This window comes from Peromyscus maniculatus, chromosome 1 (genome assembly GCF_049852395.1).
Source record: "Peromyscus maniculatus bairdii isolate BWxNUB_F1_BW_parent chromosome 1, HU_Pman_BW_mat_3.1, whole genome shotgun sequence".
In the NCBI taxonomy this organism is placed as follows: Eukaryota; Metazoa; Chordata; class Mammalia; order Rodentia; family Cricetidae; genus Peromyscus; species Peromyscus maniculatus.
Window position 1 is genome coordinate 26,029,437 of NC_134852.1, and position 24,823 is coordinate 26,054,259.

Here is a 24,823-nt window from a genome sequence, read left to right on the forward strand (position 1 = left end):
CAAAGGATGTCTTGAGAGCCTGGAACTCAGGAGGACCACACCCTAAGACAGCCTTGTTCGCCATACCCATCCCTACATCAAGGGGCTCTGAGTCCCACACTGTATCTATTTCTGGTCTCTGGGAACTCAGTGGAACCTTCCTAAATGTAGGGTAATTACCAGAGAACACTGCTAGGACATGGATGTAATCCAATAGAAAGTCTGCATTGTCAGGCTTTCAATTTCCCTGGGTGTTTGGGGACCCACTGTACCATGGAGCCTTTCTAGGGTAGCTCTCAAGCACAGATTGCATATTCTGAATTCATACAATTCTGTTAAAAAGAAGAGTTAGCCAGAACCAGAATAAAGCAAGCAAAACAGTAGGGGGAGAACATAATTGATTTATTATGCTGTTGTTTTAATTTTGGCAGCTGGTGCTGTGGAGGTGATGGATTTTGTAGTCTGAGCTGTACTTCCCCATGGGATCTGGTGATATCTCACACATATTTTGGACAGTGAAGCAGCTGGCCATGGCACGCTTCTCCTATGAGTCCAGCAGGGTTTTTGTTTTTGCCTTTCAGGAGAATGAAGACTGAGGAATCTGAAGAACACTGGACAAATAAGACATATCCTCTAGAAAAAAAATGTCCCAAGAAAAGGAGTAAATTGGCCTATTGGTATATCACATATAAAATTTCATAAATCTTCCTAAATGATTATTTCTGCTTTTCTCTACATACATTTAACACAAATGCACTTTATGTAGCCCCAGTTCAATTAAAAATTAAAGCTGTTTTTGGAATGGAGAATGGCTCTCTCCTTCTCTAAACCCAAGCATGTTGGTAAAAGGAAAATGCAAAATCTGTGTATCATGTCAGAAAAAAGAGCCATCTGATATGGGACAGAAGAAAACCAAAAAATTAAGGAACTATTTTATTGCCATTAATCTCAAATCTTTGGTTCAGTTTCGATTCTTTAAACTTTTATTAAGGTATGAATTTTACAACAAAAATTATAAGATTTATATATATATACATATACATATATATATTAAGCCTTTGTATGATATTAATTGTCATATAGTGTATGAACTAATTCTAGTGATTAAAAAGGCTTCATTTAGTTGCCTATACATGTTTTTTGTGTTGATGTTTCTATCAGGTTTATGTATGGAATCATGCCCAGGTCTAACAGCAAATTTGAAGTCTCCAAAAAGATGATGGAGTCCTACTATGAAGGGTCCACATGGACAATAATAATACCACTAAGCTGACATCATCACCCAAAGATCAGCTTTGGACTACAAACTGCTGCTCAGAACAATTTCGAGATGGCTAGCTGAGATGATCCAGCCTCACAGACTATTTGAACAAAGATTTGAGATAAGGCGCCCTGCACTTTTGCATTATGCAGAGACTGGACCACAAATGATACATCTACCACTCCAGAACTTGACAATTAACCCCAAATTTGTCTTTTCATCATCCTCTAAAGACGTCTTCACCAAAGACAGCAGAATGTAATTTCAAGAACACAACGCCCATATACCCAATAGATGGGATGGGTGGTTTTTGGTTTTTCAATGTGTTTTGGGTTTGGGATAGTTGTCATTGTTTAGGATGGTTGGTTATAAGTTGTTATTGTTAATGGCCAAGAAAGAGGTTAAATAAAGGAGATTATATTTTAGATTCTTATTTGAAAAAAAAGAAAAAAGAGGATATAGATAAGAGGTAGATTATTGAATCTACTCTGAAAAAAAGATATAGAAATGATAGAATAAAGGGTAGATTATTGAATCTACTCCGAAAAGAAAAAAAGTACAGGATATAGATATGATATAGACAAAAAGTTATATTATTGAATCTACTTTTAAAAGCCAACTACTAGTTTTAAATACATTGGATTGGATTTTATATATTGTATACAAATTATATATATATCTATTGAGATTTATATTGTTAGAAGAAAATGCTCTACATATATTTCTAATCTTGTCAGGATATTGTAGCTATACAGTTTCTTTAACAATGTAATGCAGTTTGCTAATCCTTGGATGTTATTATTACCAAATATCAGAATATAAAGAAAGGAAAGATAGTAGTTAGACATTACAATCAAACTTGTAATCATATTAGGTATGTTTACAAGGCCAAGCAGTGATAAATTTTCGATAGACAGGTCATCTTCAAAACCTTTGGAGATCTACAGAATAAGGCATTTAAAATGTTTTGGTAACACAGATTTTATTTCTTTTATAATGACTATGAGACATTTCTGCTCCTAGCAGCAACAGTCTACTTCAAAGAAGATATGGCCATTGAAAAAGCTATATAAAGAGATAACTTTCATTATTGCAAATGTTAGCCCCTGTGCAAGTAAGTGCCCTTGCATTGACTGCTGACAGTATGCTATCCAAAATGGACAAAAAGTAAACAAAACAAAGGATTACCAATCCTTGCCAAGATAAGAGTGGTTGCAGCTTTGGCACCAGGTGTCCCCTGAGGCCAGGACAATGTGGCACCATTGCTGAAGTGGCTTTGCAATCTGGAAAAGGTACAGTGTCCCTTTCTTTGAAGACATCTAAACAGGCAGTGGACCGATGGCTTCTGGTGTTTAGTGGAACAGTAGCTGAAATATTTATTCTTTTTTTTTTTTTTTTTTTTTTTTTTTTTTGGTTTTCGAGACAGGGTTTCTCTGCGTAGCTTTGCGCCTTTCCTGGAGCTCACTTGGTAGCCCAGGCTGGCCTCGAACTCACAGGGATCCGCCTGGCTCTGCCTCCCGAGTGCTGGGATTAAAGGCGTGCGCCACCACCGCCCGGCGAAATATTTATTCTTGAAAGAGGAACTAGGCTGATGGAGTCTAACCTCTCAAAGGTAGACTGGCATTTAATAAAGGAGATGAAGTCACCCACAAGCCAGGGAAGCTGAATTCCAAATACACCAGCAATTTCCAGAATTTAAAATCCTGAATCATGACAAGACACTGGCAGAATTCACGTTTATCTGGTACATGGAATACTCAAACCCAATGTGAGATCGAGCTGTAGGCCTTGTGTACATCCCACTTCACAAATGAGTCTGTCAGACATGCTAAACCTGTAGGCCAAAGATGATGCTCCAAGGTGCATAGAAACCTCAGGTGACTGTTCAGGCAGTTGGCTGTTTTTGTAGTAACTCATTTTTTAGAAGTTACTTGTTTGCACTTCCTGTTTTACTAGTTAATATTATTTCCTTCTCGGGTCTCTGAGGGAGTTGAAGATGAGATATTTATGGTTACAGTTTTCCTTGTTAAGAAATTTCAGAAAAGAATTTCACTAAGGAGGTGTAAGTTTATAGATTTCAAAGACACCATAAGATGCTTTTCTATTGGTAATACAAGATAGAATAGAAAGTGAATTAGGTACATTTTGGACTCAACAAAATAAGATAGATAAAGAAGCCATTTCTATGAATTTGTCGAATGCAGATGGACTAGACATTGTTGATGTATATTTTGCTTGTATATATTGTATATAGTTATTGTACTAATGTATATAGTCTTTCTCATATTAGTTATAATTTTTTTAGACAAAAAAGGGGAAATGTGGTGATATTTTATTTGTGCTTTAATTAAGTTTGCCTTGAGATCAGAGGAAAGCCAGCCACTATAGTAAACATAGAAGTCAGAGAATGCACATCCTTAATCCTATCACTTAGCAGGCAGGGTCTCTGTGTGTTCAAGGTAGGGAACAGAGCCAAGCATGGTGACACATGCCTTTATTCCCAGTACCAACCATAGAGACCTAGAGGTCTGTACAGACAGACAGAGGGTGACTGAGCTGTGTAGGAATTGGAAGTGAGGGAACTGGACTAAGAGGGCCAATGAGAGGGCAGAAAAGCAAGGCTATAAAGGCATGGGCAGACAGGAAGTAACTTGCATTTGGAATCTGCAGAGTTGGTGAGGTAAGGTTGGCTGGTGGCTTTCCCTATTTTCCTGATCTAATGCTTTCACCCCTGTATTGGCTGGGTGGTTTTATATAATAAGACCATTTTAGAAATTCTTCTACACAAACACATAGGGAGAGACAGAGAAAGAGATGGAGAGAGTGAGACTGAGAAAGAATGAGAATAAGAGACAGATACTTAGCAACACAGAGACACAGAGAGGGAGACAATATAAAGACAACCAGAGGTGGTTACCACACTTTCCCACACTAGAACAAAGGGAATGAGACTCTCAGTGTGTGTGTGTGTGTGTGTGTGTGTGTGTGTGTGTGTGTGTGTGTGTGTGTGTGTGTATGTGTAATTATTAGAATGATGTACAGGCTGTCTGTATTCTTGCTAATCCAACAATGGATGGCTATGAACAGAAATTCCATACATCCAAAGGATGCTCAGTCAATGAGGCTGGATGTCTCAGCTGGTCCTCAGTAGATGCTGGAATCCAAAAGGAGTAGGCTCTAATGCCAGTGAAGGTGAACAAGCAGGCAAACATGCTAGGAAGGTAAGAGCAAGAAGGCAAAGCACAAAGACTTTATCTTTAGTGTGTCTTTACAAGCTTTCAGCATAAAGTATGACCCAATTAAAAAGGTGTTTTCCTGCCTCAACGCCCAGCATAAAGGAGTGAGTCTTCTTGCCTCAAGATCCAGATAGAAGTGGTTCTTCCTACGTGGTGGTGAGTTCAAGGCCACATTGGAAAGAGCCAGGCATGGTGACACATGCCTTTAATCTCAAGAAGTGAGCCTTTAATCTTAGGGAGTGATGGCAAAACCAGAAAGATATATAAGGCGTGAAGACTAGAAAGTACAAACATTTGGCTGGTTAATCTTTTAGGCTTCTAGCACCAGTTCAGCTGAGATCCATTCAGATATGAGGACTCAGAGGTTTCCAGTCTGAGGACGCAAGATCAGCTGAGGAACAGGCAAGGTGATGTTAGCTGTGGCTTGTTCTGTCTCTCTGATCTTCCAGTGTTCACCCCAATAACTGGCCTCAGGTTTGATTTTATTAATGAGACCTATGATTTCTGCTACATCTGACTCCCAACGTTCATAGTATGAATACACAAAAAAGCTGCTTGCCTGTGGCCTTGTGGGCCCCTGCTCAGACCCGAGTTACTTTGAGCCAGTTTGGTGAAGCACACTGGCTGGATTTACTGAAGGAGGCAGAGGCATGAGGATCCTGAGTTTGAAGCCGGCCTAGGAATCTGGCTAAGGAGAAGCTTTGGCTGAGGATCAACCACAAAGGTGGCAGTGGAGTCATGGATGCAGCCACTGCCGCTCCCAGTTGCTGGCTGCTTCTCATCCTGTTGGTGACTGCGGTGATGCTGCTACCTGGGACGAAGTGTTTACTTCTGCTTGTTCAGAGAATTGCCAGGACCATCATGTTACAAGAAAGCATCAACAAAGGTCAGTTTGGAAATGTTTGGCAAGACAAATGGTGGGGAGAAATTGCTGTCATGATTTTCTCTTCTAGGGAAGAATGTTCATGGTTCTGAGAGACAGACATTTATCAGACTGTGATTACTCCAAACCACAGAGGAGACAAAAAGAAAAGTCTGCAGGGAATCATGACCATGCTTAACAGCAACTTTGAAATCTTTAAAAAGCTGATGGGATCCCACAATGACGATTCCACACAGACTATGATAAATCTATTAACACCATGGAAAGATCGACTTTGGACTACAAACTACTCAGAACAATTTTGAGATGGCAAGCTGAGATGATCCAGCCTGACAGACTACTTAAACAAGGACTAGAAACAAGCCCTGCACTTTCTCATTATGCAGTGACTGGACAAATGATACAGGACTTGACAATTAACCCAAAAACTTTTCTTTTCAGGATCCCTTAAAGATGTCTTCACCCCCAGAAAGCAGGAAGTAATTTTAAGAAAATGACACCCACATTCCCAAGAGGTTGGATGGGAGGTTTTTGGTGTTTAATAAGTTTTGGATATTGTCATTGTTTATGACGTTTGGTTACATGTTCTCAATTGGTGTAGGGTGTGCTTATGTCTCCAGTTTTCACTTGTGTTCCTGGGGGCTGTTTTCTTGGTGAGGGGGCTGCAGAAAGGGCAGCTGGCCACTCTCTGGGGCTCCAATGAAGTGGGGGAAGGGGTACAGGATGTGCCCCCAGGGCTTGGGACTAGAGACCTGGTGTTATCAGTTCAGAGATGGGGCCTTACCTATTCCCAATCTAGGCAGATTGGTCTTTTGCCTGGTTTTCACTAGTGTCACAGGGGGCTGTTTTATTGGTGAGGGGGGCAGGGGAAGGGTCAGCTAGCCCAACTCTGGGGCTCCAGTGGCTTGGGGGAGGGGTACAGGATGTGCCCCCAGGGCCTAGGGGCTAGGGAACTGGTCTGCCCAGTCCAGAGATGGGGCTTTACCTGTTCCTAATCTGGGCAGGTTGGGTTTATGTCTCTGGTTTTCATTTTTTTTTTTTTTTTTGTTTTTCAAGGCAGGGTTTCTCTGTGTAGCTTTGCACCTTTCCTGGAACTCACTTTGGAGGCCAGTCTGGCCTCGAACTCACAGATCCTCCTGCCTCTGCCTCCCAAGTGCTGGGATTAAAGGCGTGTGCCACCAGCGCCCGGCCTGGTTTTCACTTTAAATGCCATATTCTATAGGTCTTTGAAGTATTTGAAGACCATCTATCTAAAATATATCTCTATATGATTGTGAAAACATACTTAACTATCTATAAATTTGATGATGATAGACAACTAACTACTGATATTTCTTGAATATCTTAAATAGTGTATAATAATAGTTTTCAAATATTTGAACTTTAGATTATATATTTTAAAACTGCATAGGTATAGTATCTTAAAAAAAAGTAGAAATATACAGACAGTATAACAAAATTGACTTTAAATTTATGTCAATAAACTAAAATCCATACCAATGTAAAATATTTTGAGATTAACAGTTGTTTTTAAGATTAAAGTAGATTCAATAGTCTACCCTTTCTTAAATCATGATAATCTACTCTTTTACCCATCATTTCTATATCATATCCCCTTTTCTTCTTTAGAAAGATACTGACTGTGACCATTAACCATTTATAACCAACCAACCCCCCCCTCCCCCGCTTCAATGAAAACAAACATCCATAAACAATATTTTGGGAATTTGGGTGTAGTTCCCATGACTCCTTCCTGCTGATTGTGGGTGTTGGTAATCTTTTTTTTTTTTTTTTGGTTTTTTGAGACAGGGTTTCTCTGTGTAGCTTTGCACCTTTCCTGGGACTCACTTGGTAGCCCAGGCTGGCCTCGAACTCACAGAGATCCGCCTGGCTCTGCCTCCCGAGTGCTGGAATTAAAGGCGTGCGCCACCAGCACCGCCCGGCTGGTGTTGGTAATCTTATGGGGACCCTGAGAAAATTTACAATTATGGTAAAGTCCTGAGTGGGGTATTTTGTGCTGCTGGGCGATCTCAGTCAGAAGCATTGAAACTGTTTTGGATGCAGAACTCAGAAGAAACTGTAAGTGAGGTGTATTGAATTGTTGGATCATCTGGGACATCTGTTTTATTGGTGTTTTATTGGTGTCCGGTCCACTTGTTCTGAAAATATAGGTAGCATATGTATCTGCATCAATATAAATATAAACTGTATTGTATACAAACCAGTCAAAGATAATTTTTGTATTATATTGAGGCAGGTAAAATATATGTTACATGTCTTATAGTTACTTTAGGTTTATTTTCTCATGTCTGTATTTAAGATTTCATGGGGTCTTCCCAAATAAAATCTGATTTTTCTTAATCCATAATAAATCTATAGTTTCTCATTTCCTGTGTAAACAAAAACAGAACCTCTTTTTTTCAAAGTAACATATCTTCTGACTTAAACATTGCAAACAAGATTTTTCCAAAATGTACAGGTTGGTTTAATCCAGCAGCCTCTACAACTAAATGCCTCATAGCAGTTAAAAATCCCAAGACATCATAATAATATACAGAATCTAAACTGTCTATGTATTTTCCATCTTTATTTAGCTTTTTTATATTATTTTATTTCCTTTTTAATGAATTTATTTTATTATTTTAAAACTATATATCTTTTTATGACTTTCTATACTTTCTCTTTTTTCTCTCAAGTCTGCACACATTTTTTAAAATAAGGTGACCCATTTAGAGGATGTTTCCTTCTGAATCTGTTTTATTGTATATCTATAATCTTTTTCTTATCACTGCTTTAAACTGCTAAGGAGGCAAGGACCAAAGTGGTGGCTTTGGCTATTGGCTCTGCCCTGCTCAGCTTCCTAACATGGCAGAGGTATCCAGGAGAGTTGCACTTATTTCCCCTAACTCTGAGGTCCATGATGCCATCAGGTAGCATGAAGCTGGCCCACAAACCTTTATTTTTGTCTGTATGCGTAAATGATAAATCCACCATGCAGCATGCTGCGTGGTTTGGAGACACCTCTGCGTACCTAGGCAGGAATCTGTCATGTTATGCTGAAGCTAAAATGCTGCAGCATCCCTGTACTGTGGCCTGCATAAGAGACTAGGAAGGTGGGTTTTTTGGGGGGGTTGTTGTTGTTGTTGTTGCTCCATTTATGTGTTCTAGAACATTTTTAAAGCTTTCTTTGGTCTTATGTGGGAATTCCTGCCCCATGTGGGTTGCCATTTGTAAATATAGGCTATTCTGTCCCACCCAGTCCCACAGTCACTTTTAAAATAATCATTGAGAGGCTTAATATCAACTACAAATACATATTCACAGCACACAGAAATATATCCCAAAGCAACTACATATATGTCTCTATATAAATATGTAAAGAACATCATCTGGGCATTTAGTGTTGTTCATCTCTATATGTGTTTACATCAGAACAACTGGGATTGGATGACACACTAGAGGATCATCCCTGGAAATACTTAATCTCCCTCTCTCAATACTCAATACTTAATTGCCTACAGCTCTTCATTCAGGGGAGGGACCATCTCCATCCATGCTGCCATTTCAATTGGTGTTGTCATTTTCAGGTCTGTTTAGATGGACACATGGTTGACATTTCTTGGATGCAGCTTCCCTGTCATATATAGAAGACACAATCTCACATGACATGACATGGTTCTCTGACTCTTAAATTTCACCACCTCTTCTTCAGAGATGTGCCCTGAGCCTAAAACAAGAGGATTACATTATATACAAAGATCAATTTGGGCTGGGGACGCTGTGGTGTTTCATTGTTCTTCACATTTGGACAAGTTTTGGGTTCCATTGGTGGCCTCTACCAGTGCAAAAAGAAGCATCTTGGAGGATGCTGAAAGAAACACTTGTCTGTGGGTTTATCTACCACAGGGTGGGATATATCCTGAATCTCAGATCTAGGTGTTAAAGCTACCATGTTCTTTCTCTCCACTGGGCTGGAGTTGATGATTGTAGTTAGGTCAAACAGTGCTGTGCAGACAACAGAGAGGAGATAGCCCTGTGTGGGACCTCTGACCCTTGCAAAGACATGTTTCCATGGGTGTTAGTCACTAACCTCCCTGCCAACCAGAATCACAAGAAAATAAATAAGAAAATGAATCATAGTCAGGTGCAAGAAGATCTAAGAGATCAGAGATAGTGGGGACTCCTTGCAGTAGGGGACAAACACAGACTTTTCATGTGTGAGCTGAGTTACAGAGCTTGATGGTAGACAGAGCAAAGACTGACTTGTAGGATGAAGTGCTGTGTCCCTCCAGATGTACTGTCCTCAACTGCTTAGTTTGGACCAAAGCTCTTTAAGGCTTTGCTGTCTAAGGCCATCCTACAGATAGTTGTTAATGAGAGGTCCACTGCACTTCACTGGGAAGCCTCACAGTCTGTCCTACAGACTTGACATGTAAATAGAAACCTCAGACAGGATACCAGGAACAGGCTTCCTTTCAGCTCAGTGGTCCAGCAGGACCACAACATGAGCCATGCTACTCATATGTTTCATGATGACTGACATGAGCCACTGGTTCCCTAAGGATGAAGAGTAAATATAGGAATGATCTAGGAATGTGAAGGAACAAGGTAGTGTTTACAACAGAACTACCTTTGAACTTACATGTTAACACCCCTTCTCTTAGACACATTAACCGTATAGACAGCTGTCTTGAAGTTCAAGTAGAAACTGACGATCCAACCTCCAAAAACTAGAAGCAAGAACTTTCTAAAAATGACCTGATGGCCGATATTGCATAACAGGTGTGTTGGTTAGTGTGTGTCACCTGACAAGCTAGAGATATCTGGGGAACCTCCCAGAAATTTCCTCCATCAGCATGCTTTGTAGGTACATCTATACAGCATTAATTTAATTATTGATAGTCGTGTGAGGGCACCTCCCACTGTGGATGGTAACATTACTAAGCAGGTCATACTGGGATATACAAGGAAAAGATAACTGAGGGAATGATGGAGAACAAGCCAGGAGGCATTGTTCTTCCATTGTCTCTCTCTAAGTTCCCATTGGTAAAAATAATGATACAAATAAAGAAAAACAGTAGAGAAAATTAAAGAATTAAAAGATTATTCTTTCAAGTTTTTAATGGTATTGATAACCTTTAATTACATTAATTACATTAACTTTGTTTTTTTACAGATTAACATTATTGGCTATGTGGTGGTCACACACACCTTTAATTACAGCACTTAGGAGGCATAAGGAGGTGGTTCTCTGAGTTTAAGAGCAGCCCAGTCTACAGAGCCAGATCTAGGAAAGCAAGACCTACACAGAAACCTTGTCTCAAAAAAATGAAACCAACAGAAAGATTAATAATACTAATACTAGAAGTGAAATTTGAGACCTTACTGCCTATTCTTCAGAATATTAAGAATTCCATTAGTATTCAATAGCTATGTGCAAACTGTTGAGTGAGCTAGATGAAGCAAATTCCTGAAAGCCCATAACCTAATGAGATGGAAGCCTGAAGAGACACAAAACTGATTCCATGTATAACACATACCTGAATCAATAAAGACATGTGACAAAGTGCAGAGTTTTAATGATGAAACAAGCCAAACTAGGTATAGAGGGTAGGCCATGCAGGAGGGGCCATGTGGAAACCCACAGTAGACTCAGTATTAGGTGGGGACACTGACAACTTTCACTCAAACACCAAGATCAATACCAGGATGCTGCTGTAGCCAAATCTGTTCTGTATTCCCTTAGGAGTCCTAGACAGAACAAGTAGGCAAGACATAGAAATGAAAGGTGGCCAATCAATTGATTATGAAATACATATATATAACCAGGAAAAAGGATCCTGTGCACGATCACATTGTACATGCCACTCTCACAATGAAACACAAAAATCCAGGATAGCTAAAAGAATCCTGTACAACATAGCAACCTCTGGAGGCATCATGATCCCTGACTTCAAGCACTACAATAGAGCTATAGTAATAAAAAAAAGTTTGGTACTGGCATAAAAACAACAGCATGTGGAGCAATGGAATCAAATTGAAGACCCTGACATTAATCCGTACAGGTATGAACACCTAATTTTTGATAAAGAAGTCCTCAATGGAAAAATCTCAAATGGCTGAAAGACATTCAAGGAATTGCTCAACATCCTTAGTCATCAGGGAAATGCAAATCACAAGGACTATGAAATAGCATCTTACAACTGTCAGAATGGCTAAGAACAAAAACAATGAAGACAGCTTATTTTCGAGAAAATGTGGAGGGAGGGGAACATTCCTCCACTGTTGGTGGGAATGCAAACTTGTACAGCCACTTTGGAAATCAGTATGGAGGTTTCTCAGAAAATTGGGAGTCAATCTACCTCAAGACCCAGCTATACCACTCTTGTGCATATACACAAGGAATGCTCAATCATACCACAAGGACACATGCTCAACTCTGTTCATAGCAGCATTATTTGTAATAGCCAGAACATGGATACAACCTAGATGCCCCTCAACTGAAGAATGGACAAATAAAATGTGGTACATATACACAATGGAGTAGTACTCAGCAGAGAAAAAAAATGACATCATGAGGTCTGCAGGCAAATGGATGGAACTAGAAAATATCATCCTAAGTGAGGTAATCCAGATTCAGAAAGACAAACATGGTATGTACTCACTCATAAATGGATACTAGATATAAAGCAAAAGATAACCAGATTGGAACCCACAGTTCTAGAAAGGCTAGCTAGTAAGGAGGACCCTAAGAAGGATGCATGGATCGTCCAGCACTGGAGAAAAGGATGAGATCTACATGAGCAAATGGGGTGGGGTGGGGTAATAGAGGGCAAGGGATGGGGGATGAGAGCTTAGGGGTACAGGAGGTTCGAGCTGGAGCAGGAACAGAGTGGGAGAGCAAGGAAAGAGGTACCATGATAAATGAAGACACCATGGGAATAGGAAGAAGAAGAGTTCTAGGGAGGTTCCCAGGAGTCCACAAGGATGACCCCACCATAGACTACTGGCAATAGTGGAGAGGGTGCTTAAGCTGGCCTCCTCTGGTGATTGGATGGCCTAATACCTTAACTGTCATTGTAGAAATCTCATCCAGTGATTGATGGAAACAAATGCAGAGATCCTTGGCCAGGTCCCAAGTGGAGCTCCAAGAGCCCAATCGATGAGAGAGAGGAGGGATTCTATGAGCAAGGGATATCGAGACTATGATTGGAAAAAATACAGAGACAACTAGGCAAACTAGTGGAGACACATGAACTGTGAACCAATAGCTGAAAAGCCCTCATGGTACTGTACTAGGCCCTCTGGACAAGTCAGACAGTCATTTAGCTTAAACTGTTTAGGGGGCATCCACGCAGCGGGATTAGAACCTGTTCCCAGTGCATGAGCTGCCTTTTTGAAACCTAGTGCCTATGGTGAGACACTTTGCTCAGTCTTGGTGCAGAGTTGAGGGGCTTAGACCTGCCTCAATTTAATGTACCAGGCTCTGCTGATCCCCCATGGGAGACCTTGCCTTGGAGGAGGTGAGAATGGAGGATGGCTTGTGGGAAAAAGCTGCGTGGTGGGAAGAGGAAGGACAGGGGAATCTGTGGTTGGTATGTAAAATAAATATAAAATCTCTTAATAAAAAAATAAAATAAAATAAATATTTAGGAACCAGTTATGTCCACAGAGAAACATGGACAGACTCTTCTGTCATTCTTCCTTCCTTCACATGGATGACTGTTGTGTAGAGAGGCCTTGATTTTAGGTAAAACTATTGGAACATATGAGAGGATGGTAATCTCTATGCAAACAGTGCACCATTTAACAGGTGATTTACAGAATACAGAAGTTTGGGCAGTTCCTGAAATAAATCCCACACATTCTGAGGATAGATTATATATTTAATCCACAACTAAGCTCTTAACCCCTTCACAGTATTGATTACCATATTGATGTCCTTATTTTCCTTTGGAGACTAAGTCTCACTATGAATGCTGGCCCTTCTTTGTGCATACATTTATCCCAGGATTACAGGCTTGAGTCACCATATGGCTGTACCTGAGTGGTAACTGAAAGTTTTTACCATATTACTTTTCCCCCATTTTATACCCCATTGATAAAGAAATGCCCTCACTCTGTTGTAGGATGAGAGGAGAAGTTACTCATGCATCACAACCAGGCTGACAGGGAGACTGGTCTTCGAACTGACAGGGTTGAAGACCTCACACTTATACTCTCCCGCATCCTCGCTCCTGACAGGATCTATTCTGAGTCCACAATTCATGGGGGACAGGGACATCCTCTCTGTGAGCTGCAGACTCTGATTATTGAAGATCCAACAGATGGAGATTCCAATATCAGCTGTGAGGCAACTGAAGAGCACAGAGCTCTGTACTGTGACTGTGGTATCAGAGACTCCCAGCAAGGGCATTGTCACAGGCTCTGTAAAGAAACAGAGGAGTGGACACAATGACATTAGTCCTTCAGAGATCTCAACCAGCCCCCCTATAGATTACACTTAATCAATCCTCCATGGTAGGTAAGTTAGAAGTGTGACTATAATCATATCTTCTGCTTTGGATCTGTTCCCCATGGCCTGTGTGATCCTGATTCAAGCACTGTTACCTGTGCCTCAATTTCACTATAATATGACACACAGTACATGATCATTGCCATGTGTATGAGTTAAGGTTAGGTGTGAGCAATGGCCTGACCTTGGGATCTGGGTGAGCTGCTCATATCAGCATCATCTGTTACTCTTTGCCTATGGAAGAGAATTTTCTTAAAGATTTATTTATTTATTATGTATACAATATTCTGTCTGCATATATTCCTACACCCAAGAAGAGGGCACCAGATCTCATTACAGATGGCTGTGAGCCACCATGTGGTTGCTGGGAGTTGAACTCAGGACCTCTGGAAGAGCAGTCAGTGCTCTTAACCTCTGAGCCATCTCTCCAGCCCCGGAAGAGAATTTTTTAAACTCAACCTCTTAGGATAGGGAGCTGCCTGGACAAATGTCCCTTCTGTGCCTTCTGAGGACCTGACACTCCTCTGAAGTCTCCTAAGACCATCAGAAGAGTTGGCTTATGTCCTGGTTCCTGTCCACTGAGACTCAGGAGAAGGAGATGCCAGGTGACCTATGAACTGCAGCTGTCACAGCAGTGCACAGCTGGCTCCACACTCTATAGGACTTGGACAATCAGTAAAGCCTTGTTCCCTCTCAGCTCTGACAGGAAGTCAAATTCTTGCCTTGAGGAGATGCTCTCTAGGGTCAACAAAAGTTGAGTCTATGACAGAAGTCTGGAGCCAGTGCTTCTTCCCTGACTGTATAGTAAGCTGGGCAGTGGTAAGTGGGTATCTACAGACTAAAAGAAAGGGTAGAAGGGAAGAGAGACAAATTCACAAATATGGAGACATATATTGTCTTTGGTAAAAAGGTAGAGGCCCGCATACTGAGAAGCTTAGTTGCATCAGTCAGTGAGGTAGGTAACAGTACCTGCCCAACTCAGATGAATAAGAAAATTACCTCCATGACCTCAGTGCATCTGAATGAGTCACATCCTCTGTGTAGAACTCTCTCCTCAGATGTCTTCATGCTCACTGTCCTCACATGCCTGCTCACACACAGAATATGTGTGTGATGGGAGTGCCTTCTCCCACTTCTTCCTCTACAGACTGAGTCTTCACCTTCTGACCTCTTTGATCTTTTCCCTCTCTGGATGCAGTCAACCCCTGACTTCACTTAAAGATGGACGTCCTGGTCTGTATTTTAATCCACTAGAGATGGGGCTTTGTTAGGAAAAACTAGTTTGATCTTTCTAGAAAGTCCAGTGCCTGGAAAGGCTCAGATATATGTGGGAGGATAAAATAACGAATGTCCCAGGACCTTGAATATCCAGGTGTTTATAAAATTCTCCTATTTGGAGCTACTGAAAACTAGTTAAATCTCTAGCGTACATTGCTATGCATGTGTGGGGAGTGGGCATGGATGGTTATGGGTGTGGGTGTTTGTGCAGGTGTATGCCATCCTATGTGTGTGCATGGGTACAAGTCACAACACCTACACTGAAGTCAAGGGACAACTTGATGGTCCTGCCTGTGTCTTCTCTGTGTGTAAGTTTCAGTCCTCCAGACCACACAGTGAGCACAAGGCTGGTGATCATATCTGTGCCTTAGGACAACAACAACTCACCCCAGGGCTGTCCTCTGCTGTGTTCTCCCAACAGGTCCTCTGTAACACAGAATCCTAAATGAGCACCTAGTCTGCCCTGTGTTTTCAATGCTCTGAGAAGGTGAAATTGGCTCCCATGGGAAGGTGACACAGAAACACATTTTGGGGTGTTTTGTGGACTTAGCCTGTTGTCTAGTGGTTACTAAGGGACCTGTAGCTTAAGTCTGGGTGCTGTCCAGTTCAGCAACTCTGTCACTGTTTGCGTATAGGGGAGAAAGTCTCCGGTAGGAACCCCAGAAGACAAGAAAGTCCAAGGAGGACATGTGTTCTCTGTTCCTCTTCTGGGGACTCTGAGCTTCCTGTGAGGTCATAGTCCATCAGGACAGTTAGTTAATGGCATAGGCTCCTGACCAGCTATTCTCTTACTGCTGAGTCTCTGGAGATGTGCAGGTAGCCTAGCCCAACTGTGACTTACAAGGAAGTACACTGGCTGCTTCCACATACCAATAAAGCCTTGTTCCCTGGCAGTTCTAACAGGAAGTCAAAATGGAGAAGTGACCAAAAGCTCCCCAGTGTCCTCTGGAGTCTAGCCAGAACAGAGATTTGCAGCCAGGGCTTCCTGGTTCCATGGCTTCCTCATCTAGGACCTGCCTGATTCCCACAGTATCATTCTCAGGGATGTCTGTATAGTAAGAGATCCATGTATCTGGCCTTTAGCTGAATTTCTGGGACTCAGTTTACCCAGCACAGGACATCCTCTCTGCAGATAAAGACAGGTGACAAGTTCTGATTTATTCCTGTTTATCTACCCTATGTGTGTCCTGCAATAAGGGACTAAAGACAAGATTGGGGACACAATGCAGTGGTGGAGAGAGAGCGGGAAAAGCCCAGTTCTGACAGTTCAGTGTATAAAGTAGGATAAGCTACACCCAGCAGCTGCAGGCCATAGAGAGTCACTTACTGTTCACATGGAATTGCACGTGTGTCGTCACACTTCCCAAAACTCTGTTTAAAATTTGAAGTGTGTAATAGCCTGGGTCTTTTACAGTGACATCTTGGAGCAGCAGGGATCCGTTGGTGTACACTGTCTCTCTTCCACTGTGTTCAAGCCCCTGGGTGATGGAATTTCTGGTTCTGCTGTATTCTGCGATTTTAAAGACAGGACTGATATACACTCCTTTGTACCAGGAAAAGGCTTGCAGATCTTCTGGCAGATTATGGACTTGGAGAAGAACGCTTTCCCCTTCGATAGCATTCCGTGGCACTGGTTCTATGGTGAGTGGGCCAGAAGGGAGAGGGTTGCAGCAAGTACAAGAGGAAGCTGGAAGGAAAAAGAGAAAAAGCCATCCTATGGGATCTCCATGCTTGGTGGAAAGAAGGCGACCTCTGTCCTGAGTAGATGGGTTCATCACTCAGCCTAGAGATGCAGTTGTGGGTGTGTCTACCCCACTTTTGTGGGAGGTCAGCAACATGACTTCCAGTCCCTCTGTACCCTAAATATGTCATTTCTCTCCATGGAACTCTCCCTTCAGGTGTTTACATGGCTGCCCCTCACTGCCCTCAGTCAGACATTGTGCACACTCATGCACACTGAGGTCTGAGATGATGTCTCCTCTGACCTTTTCCTCTATACACCCTGGATCTTCACTTTCTGACTTTTTTCCCAGTTTCCTTTGTGGCTTCAGTCAACCTCGGACTTCACCTTCTAGATGTCCTTGCTGCTCTGCCCTGAAGCCTCCAGGACTAGGACTGGATGAAGGCAGGAGCACTATGGTCTTCTTGGCAGGCTCAGGTATTGGAAAAGGCTGAGGATTAGACTGGCTGGCTTTATGTCAACTTGACACAAGCTAGAGTCAATTAGATAGCGGGAGCCTCAAACAAAAGTGCCAACCACTGACTGGCCTGTTGGAAAATCAGTAGGATTTTTTTTTTATTGTTGATTGATGCTGGAAGGTCCAACCCAATGAGACCACTTCCATTTCTGGGCTAGTGATCCTAGATGACATAAGACAGCAGGCTCAAAAAGCCATGAGGAGCATGCCAGTGAGCAGCACTCCTCCATTCTCCCTGCTTCCATTCCTGGCTTTTATTTAAGAAACTTTCCTGTTCAGAGCTACTAAATGCCACAGTTTGACATGCACTGCAAAAAAACCATCATTCCCTGTCAACTCTGAGAGGAAGTAACATACCATACCAGATAAATGCTCCCCAGGTTCACATGTAGTTGAGTAGGAGATGACAGGGACCAGGACTTCCTGGTACTCACATCTCTGTGAGGTTGCTATGGTTTCCTCACATGTATGACTAGAGCCTCAGGAGACTGAGCTGACTCTGACATCTGGGCTGAGTTACTTTCTATCAAGTTCTTCCTTAATACAAAGGGGAGCCAGACAATGGAGCCTGATCTATGGTCTTTAGTCTCCACCATGTGTTTCCTGCACTAAGTGCTCAAACCCCTACATGGGGACACATTGCAGAGAAGAGGTTGTCACAGGCCAGGCATGACAATCCTGTGTGTCTCACCCCCACCTGATACAGAGAATGACCACAGAGAATCACTTACGGTCCACCTGGAGTTGCACATGTGCTGATTCTACTTTCACACCTCTACTCATAGTCCGTAGGGTGTAGAATCCCATGTCTTCACATGTGACATTGTGGAGCAGCAGGGATCCATTGCTATACACTGTCTCTCTACCGCTGTGTGCAGGGCCCAGCATACTTGAATTCTTCTCTGCTATGTGTCTGGCGACTTCCAATTTCTTGAAATAAATCACACCTTTGTACCAGAAAAGGACTCGAAGATTCTCTGGGAGATTGTGAACAAGTAGAAGAACGCTTGACCCTTCTGCAACCCTGGGTGGAACTGATTCGATAACGAGCCGGGCAGAGGTGTGAGGGCACCCATGGGTGAATAAGTTGTCTAGAAGGAAAGAGAAAGATCCAATAATATTAATACCTTTGTATTTGGCCAAAAAGGGGACATGAGAAGGTGTGTCCATTGTTCAGCCTAGGTGCATGGGTAGCTGTCTCCCTGTCCTACTTGCTGGAGGTCAGCAGGTGACCTCTGTATTCCCAGAGTCCCTGACTTGTCATTCCCACCATATGGCACTATTTCCTCAGGTGTCAACATTTCTCCAGCTCACTGCCATCAGATCCCTGCTCACATTTACAGTGGAGTGCTGTTGGCCTGATGTCTGCCTGACCAACCTCTTCCCTACAGACCCTGTGTCTTCACTCTCTGACCCTTCCTACCACTTTCTATTCCTCTTGTGCTTCCAGTCAATAGCTGACTTCACCTTCTAGCTTCTTTACTGGCCTGTCTGTCAGTCAATAAGCAATGGGGTTTTATGAGAACTGAGATTTTCTTATCTTTTGAAAGAAGTACTGCCCATAAAATCTCAAATACCTGTGGAAAATGAATGAATGATGTCCCAGGACCCTGTATGCCTAGGGAATTATTTAAGAAATTCATAGGTTTGGGGGTACAGAGTTCAATTTTTCCATTTGCTATAATTTTTTTTACACTCACTTGTATTTGTGTGTGAGATTGTGTGCAAGAGCTTATCTCAGGGTGTGTGAGTGAATGTGGGACAGGTACCTATATGGAGTTGAGAGAACAGTTGTGTTCATTGCTTCTCAGGGTGAGAGACAATGAAGCAAATGCCTATATTCCCTCAGTCATATCACTGATCAACACCAGCTTGATTTTTTAATATAACAAGTCACAGCTAAGAACATCAGTCTTCAGAATATGGTGGTCATAGTGAATAAATTTGGGTATTCATTTACTTTCTTTGGTAACCGTTTCTTGTTCATTGAGAGCTTCCTGCAACTGAGCCTCTGTCTGGACCTGTGTCTTCTCACCTACAGACCCCGAGACTCATCTCAGCTTCTTTTCCCCCTTAGGAGATTCCAGAGAGTAGGTGAGCCCTCTCCTCTCACAAACCGTTAACTCATGATCTCCTCCCCTGTGAGCCGGGGCTCCTGAGCGTCTGACATGTTGCAGAGAGGGACAGGGGTACCTCCATTGTCTCAATGGGCTTATCTGTTCTTGTCCTGAGTCACCTCTGCTTCAGCACAGTCGCCAAGGTTTCTGGTCCTTTCCCCTTCTAGCTGAGCCTCCTTTCAGGAAGGAGCACCTCCCAGAGTCCCATGGGTTGTGAGGGTGTTTCTGTTCAAAACCATGCTCTGCCCCTCCACTCTCAGTCCTGTCTCTATCCACCTCTCTCTTAATGGTTCATTCCTGCACACCACACAGTGATCAAAAGGGCTAATGAGCATCTCTGTGCCCTGAGAGAACAGCAGCTCACCCTGGTGCTGTCTTCGGCTATATCCTGGCCCTGGGTCTATCAGAATCCAGAGAGGGCCTCTGTACTCCCTGTGTGACAAAGAAACCCAGCTGGGCCCCCAGTTTGCCCTATGTTCTCAATGCTCTGGAAAGATGGAACTTGACCTAAGCAAGAAAGTGATGGAGATGTGTGTAAAGCTTCAAAGAACTATTTGAGTGATGCATGGAGAAGAGGACAGATTCATTATCACAGCAGTCCTCAGTCAGGATGCTGACCCAGGACAAAGGCCCGAGAGCAGATGTGTCAGGAGCCTCACATTCTCGTTGTGTGGGAGGAGGTGACATGAATCCTATAAAGAGAGCTCTGGGCTTCACCACCTCATGAAGGATTTTATGATGATGGTCCTACTTCCTTTGCTGACTGAACTGTGTGATGAATCTGCCCATGGCCTCTTGGATGCCTTGGGCCTCTGTCTAGGTGAATCCCATGGGATAACCTACCTTTCCCAAAGGAAATGAATAAAGGGGGAACTGAACATGAACCCCTGGCAGGGTATCAGACACAAAAAGGAGCCAGAAGGTCTGGGAACGCTGTGACACTGACCTCCAGGTCTGTAGGACAGGAGTAAAAGTCAAGAAACAAGTTCCTAGTTAGGTAAATGTTTTCCCCAAGTGTTGATTGTGTGTCCTGATGCTCCCCCTGTTGATCACTGGGGGAACTGCAGCTCACATCTGGGGAGCTGTCCATCTCAGTAGAGCCTGGAGCCATTTCCCTGCAGGAGAGAATTCCCTGAGGTGGACCCCAGAGGACAAGAACTTGTCAAGAGCACCTGTGTCCTCAGTCCCTCTTCTTTGTGATTCTGACCTTCCCTTGAAGTCTCATAAGCCCATCAGGACGGTTAATGGCCTAGGTACCTGTCAAGCTACGCTGTCCCTGATGAGTCTCTGGAGATGTCCAGTGGATCTAGCCTAACTGTGGCTTTCCAGACAGTGCACTAGCTGGTTCCAGAGAGCACAAGACTTTGACTAGTAGGAAACTCTGTTCCTGACCGTAAGGAAGTCAAAATACAACCTTTGAAAAATGTTTCTCTGCCCGGGCAGTGGTGGCCAAGCCTTTAATCCCAGCACTCTGGATTCAGATCCAGGCGGATCTCTGTGAGTTCAAGGCCAGCCTGGTCTAGAGAGCAAGATCCAGGACAGGCACCAAAACTACACAGAAAAAGCCTTTCTTAAAAAATTAAAACAAAGAAAGAAAAGATAATAAAGGAAAGAAAATCACTTACTGTACACACAGAGGTCCTTGCTTCCACTTGTCTGCAAGGATGCAGATCTACTGCAGTCATTCTCCACCTTGCATGTCTTGCATTCAAACCCCAACATGGGGACACATGCAGAGGGAAGATAGGCACAGGCCAAGGCTGAAGATTCCTAGTGTGTCCACAAGAGTAGCCCCACCCAGTACCTAGAGTTCAATAAGAATCACTTACTGTGCAGGTTGGTGGTGGTGCACACCTTTAATCCCAGCACTCTGGATTCAGATCCAAGTGGATCTCTGTGAGTTCAAGGCCAGCCTGGGCTACAGAGTGAGTTCCAGGACAGGCTCAAAAGTCAAATAGAGAAACCCTGTCTTGAAAAACAAAACAAAACAAAACAAAAATCACTTACTGTACACATGGAGGTACATGGTTGTTATTGATACAGTTCGTCCATGTCTATTTATGGTCTCTAGGGTATAGAATCCTGTGTCCTTATGGGTGACATTCTGAATCCACAGGGATCCGTTGCGGTACACTGTCTCTCTACCAACATGTGCAGGCCCTGGCACAAATAAATTGATGTTCAGTGCATAGAGTGCAATTCTGTGTTTCATTTTTGTCAGCCTTTTGAACCAAGCAAAGGCTAGAAGATTCTCTGGCAGATTGTGGACATGTAGAAGGACATTGTCTCCTTCGAACACATTGAGTGGCACTGATTCAATGGTGACTTTAGCAGTGGTGGCTAAATGACAGCAGATTAAAAGGGAGGCTAGAAGGAAAGAGAGAGAAACATCAATATTGAGCGAATGTGATCATGACTCAGCTTAGGTGTATGAGGAAGGCTGTGAGCACACTCCTTGATGGAAGTGTACAACATGACCTCCATTCCCTCTGAGTCTCTTATGGAGTCTTTTCCTCACTATGAAATAATTTCCTCACTTGTCTGTCTGCTCCCCCCACAATTGTCCCCATATCCCTCCTCACGTAAAGAGTATTTGGTGTGAGGAAGCCACTCTGACCTCCTCCTCTAGAGGGTCCTCATGTTCTGACTCTTTTCTCTGTTCTCTCTGTGTGTCAACTCCTGACATCAGCTTCTCCATACACTGACTTACAGTCTGATAGAACCATGGCTTCTGGGAACAGGGATTAGTGTGACCTTCAGGAAGATTCATTTCCTGAAAAAGATTCAGGCACCATTACAGAAAGGAGTGAAAGAAGGAACATAGGAAGGTAGGAAGTAAGGATGTCTCCGTGGTATTATCTACATAGGTCATGGTTTGGAGTGAATGGCATTAATTATAATCAAGTTTGGTTTAATTTTTTAGATGTATTTATATACTGTGTATATATTTCTGAAGGCACATGTCTCAGTGTGCATGTGTGCAGATCCATGCCAGAGCCCCTACGTAGAGGACAGAGAAGAACCTGCAGGAGTCTGTTCTCTCCATCTACCCTGTGGGAGCTGAGGACTGAATATAGGTTGTCAAGTCTCCACACACTGAGCCATCTCCCTGGCCCATCCCTGTTGATTTATATTTGGAGTCACCCTGCCATGACTGGGGACATCAGGCTTCAGAACATGGCAGCCAATGGGACTCACTTTGAATAGGGAGTGGTTGGGGCTTCTCTCCTCCTCTCATCACCTCCTGTCCACTGAGAGCTTCAGAATGCTGAGCCTCTGTCCATCACTGTACCTTCTGCCCCGTGACTGCAAACAGAAATCTCGAGTCTCCTCTCAGGTTCCTGTCCCCTTTAGGAGACTCCAGCCTGCTTCTGAGTCCCCGTCCACCCCAACAGAAAGAAAATGGGTACTTTTACCTGTGAGCAGGAGCCCCTGCCAGGAGGTACAGCCCTTGCAGGGAATCATAGAGGACACCTCCATCTCTCTTCTCACTGTGCCGTCCTCCCTCTGAGGAGAAGAGCTTCAGTTCCAACACAGCTCCAGCCCCTGCTGTCCTTTCTCCCTCTGAGCTGAGTGTCCTTCCAGGTAGGAGCACTTCCCACAATCCAATGGGCTGTTGGTTGTTGGATCTGTGTCCAAGACACTGCTCTGTCCCTTCCACTCCCAGTGCTGTCTCACATTCCTCTCAGCTGTTCTCTCTTTATGTTTCACCTCCAAGCAGCACATTGAGCAACAAGGCTGATAAGCATCCCCATGCCCTCAGAGAACAATCACTCATCTCATGCCTGACATCTGCTCTGTCCTGGCCTTAGGTCTGTCCGCACGTAAGAAGGAGCCTCTATCCTGCCTATGTGTCTTTGTGACACAGAGAGCCAGCTGAGCATCTGGTCTGCCCTGTGTCCTCAGTGCTCTGGGAAGGTGAGATTTACTACCTGAAGGAAAAGGACAGTCTTTGAGGACTGCAAAGGGACTAGCTAAGTGATGACTAGGGATGAAGATCAATCCTGTATCACTAATGTCACCAGTCAATTTCCTGATCCAGGAGAATGTCCCAGGAGCCATTGTGTGAGGAGTTTCATGTCCTCAGTGTTGGGGTAGAGGCAATCTGTGTGTTCTTGAAAAGTCTGTTAGCTCCATCTTTCTATGAAGGGCTTCAATGTAACCTTCAGCATTATGTGTTGGCTGAGCTGTGTTCGGTGAGGCCATGCCCCCTGCCCCCGATCTTCCTGGGTCACCTTTGCCCTTTGCCTAGGTGATTCCCTGGTAGTAATCCTGTCTTCCCCTATGAGAGATGCCAAAAGAGGCGACTTTAGGGTTCCCCATGTGTTCTCAGAAAAAAGGAAGCAGCCAGTAGGTCTGAACAGAGTCTAGGAAGGAAGCTCTGGGTTAGTGGAGACATGGATAGAAATGAGTTGGCTAGGCAAGATCATGATTCAGGAAAACAATTTTCTGATTTTTAATAGTGTGTCCTGATATCACCCCATGGAGATCACTGGGAGAACTGCAATCTCCTGTCTATTGCTACAGTAGGCATGGTCAACAAGTCAACAGTGAACTTCCCTGATACCCTCAGCACAGGTGGGATGTAGGGCCTGTCATCAGGTTCACTGTGCTCTTCAGAACTCCCATTTCCTTCTAGTGTAGATTGGATCTACACAAGGTTTCAGATTTTTCCTAGGAAGTCCATAAGTTGAAATAGTGTACATCCCGACGATAGGACCTTCAGAAGGAGCCCTGTGCTCAGAAAATTTCAGAGGAAAGTCCTAGAACATTTCTCTTGAGAGTCAAAGGAAGTAGATTAATACAGGGGCTGCACATACACTTTCTGGCCCAGCACTGGTGTCTAAAGCCTTCCTTTTCTCTGTCCACAGGTTGCTGAAGGTCTGTTCTCTAGTACAAAGAACACTGATTCAAATTGACATGTCTTCTGCTCTTCCCAATACACTGTTGTATTCTTTTCTACTGAGTATAGCAGTTTAGGAAAGAGTAAAGTGTTTATTTCCTTCTAGGGCTGTGTCATAGTGTAGCACTGAAGGAAGTTAAGGCAGAAAACATGCTGCTTGCTGCCTCATTCACAGGCTCACACTCTGGCTCATGTTTAGCTTTCTATCTCATACATTCAAGGACCATCTGCATAGGGATGGTGCTGCCCAAAGAGGCTTGGTCCCTCCTGAACCAATTAAGACAATCCATCAAAACATGTCCACATCCCAACCGGATAAAGATGGGCCATAGACATGAAGTTGCAATTATTCAGTTGGGACTCTTTTTCCACCAATATGACTTTGGGCTATGTCAGGGTGACAGTTAATGCTAACTAGTACACGGTTTCAAACTGTTAAGTCCTTCTCCTCTA

At 43.2% G+C, this 24,823-nt stretch overlaps 1 protein-coding gene across 6 annotated transcripts; it reads right to left on the reverse strand.

Annotated features, from left to right (window-relative positions):
- Positions 1-362: 362 nt before the first annotated feature.
- On the reverse strand, positions 363-23,150 carry LOC143272189 (pregnancy-specific glycoprotein 22-like). 6 transcript variants are annotated; one of them, XM_076566102.1, is made up of 7 exons: positions 22,884-23,150; positions 21,475-21,834; positions 18,082-18,441; positions 16,480-16,839; positions 15,540-15,578; positions 13,479-13,786; positions 8,487-8,993 (listed from the first exon to the last, which is right to left on the reverse strand). In XM_076566102.1, the coding sequence occupies exons 1-6, from the start codon at positions 22,945-22,947 to the stop codon at positions 13,503-13,505; spliced, it is 1,467 nt and encodes a 488-aa protein (XP_076422217.1). In that variant the 5' UTR covers positions 22,948-23,150; the 3' UTR covers positions 8,487-8,993; positions 13,479-13,502. The 6 variants fall into 6 exon arrangements, with proteins under 6 accessions (XP_076422245.1, XP_076422217.1, XP_076422314.1 ...); XM_076566199.1 differs by lacking the exon at positions 8,487-8,993 and adding an exon at positions 22,666-22,773 and having other exon boundaries at positions 13,225-13,786; positions 21,475-21,627; positions 22,884-23,149; XM_076566130.1 differs by lacking the exons at positions 8,487-8,993; positions 15,540-15,578 and adding an exon at positions 363-612 and having other exon boundaries at positions 22,884-23,149.
- Positions 23,151-24,823: the final 1,673 nt, after the last annotated feature.

Bases quoted from the DNA above. Each gene is read 5' to 3' on its own strand.
- LOC143272189 (XM_076566102.1), bottom strand. From the start codon at position 22,947: ATGGAGGTGTCCTCTATGATTCCCTGCAAGGGCTGTACCTCCTGGCAG. The intron at 18,442-21,474 runs GTAAGTGATTTT...CTTTCCTTCTAG, and splicing joins CATGTACCTCCATGTGTACA to ACAACTTATTCACCCATGGG. The intron at 13,787-15,539 runs GTGAGTTGTTGT...GTTTCTTTACAG, and splicing joins CAGCAGAGGACAGCCCTGGG to AGCCTGTGACAATGCCCTTG.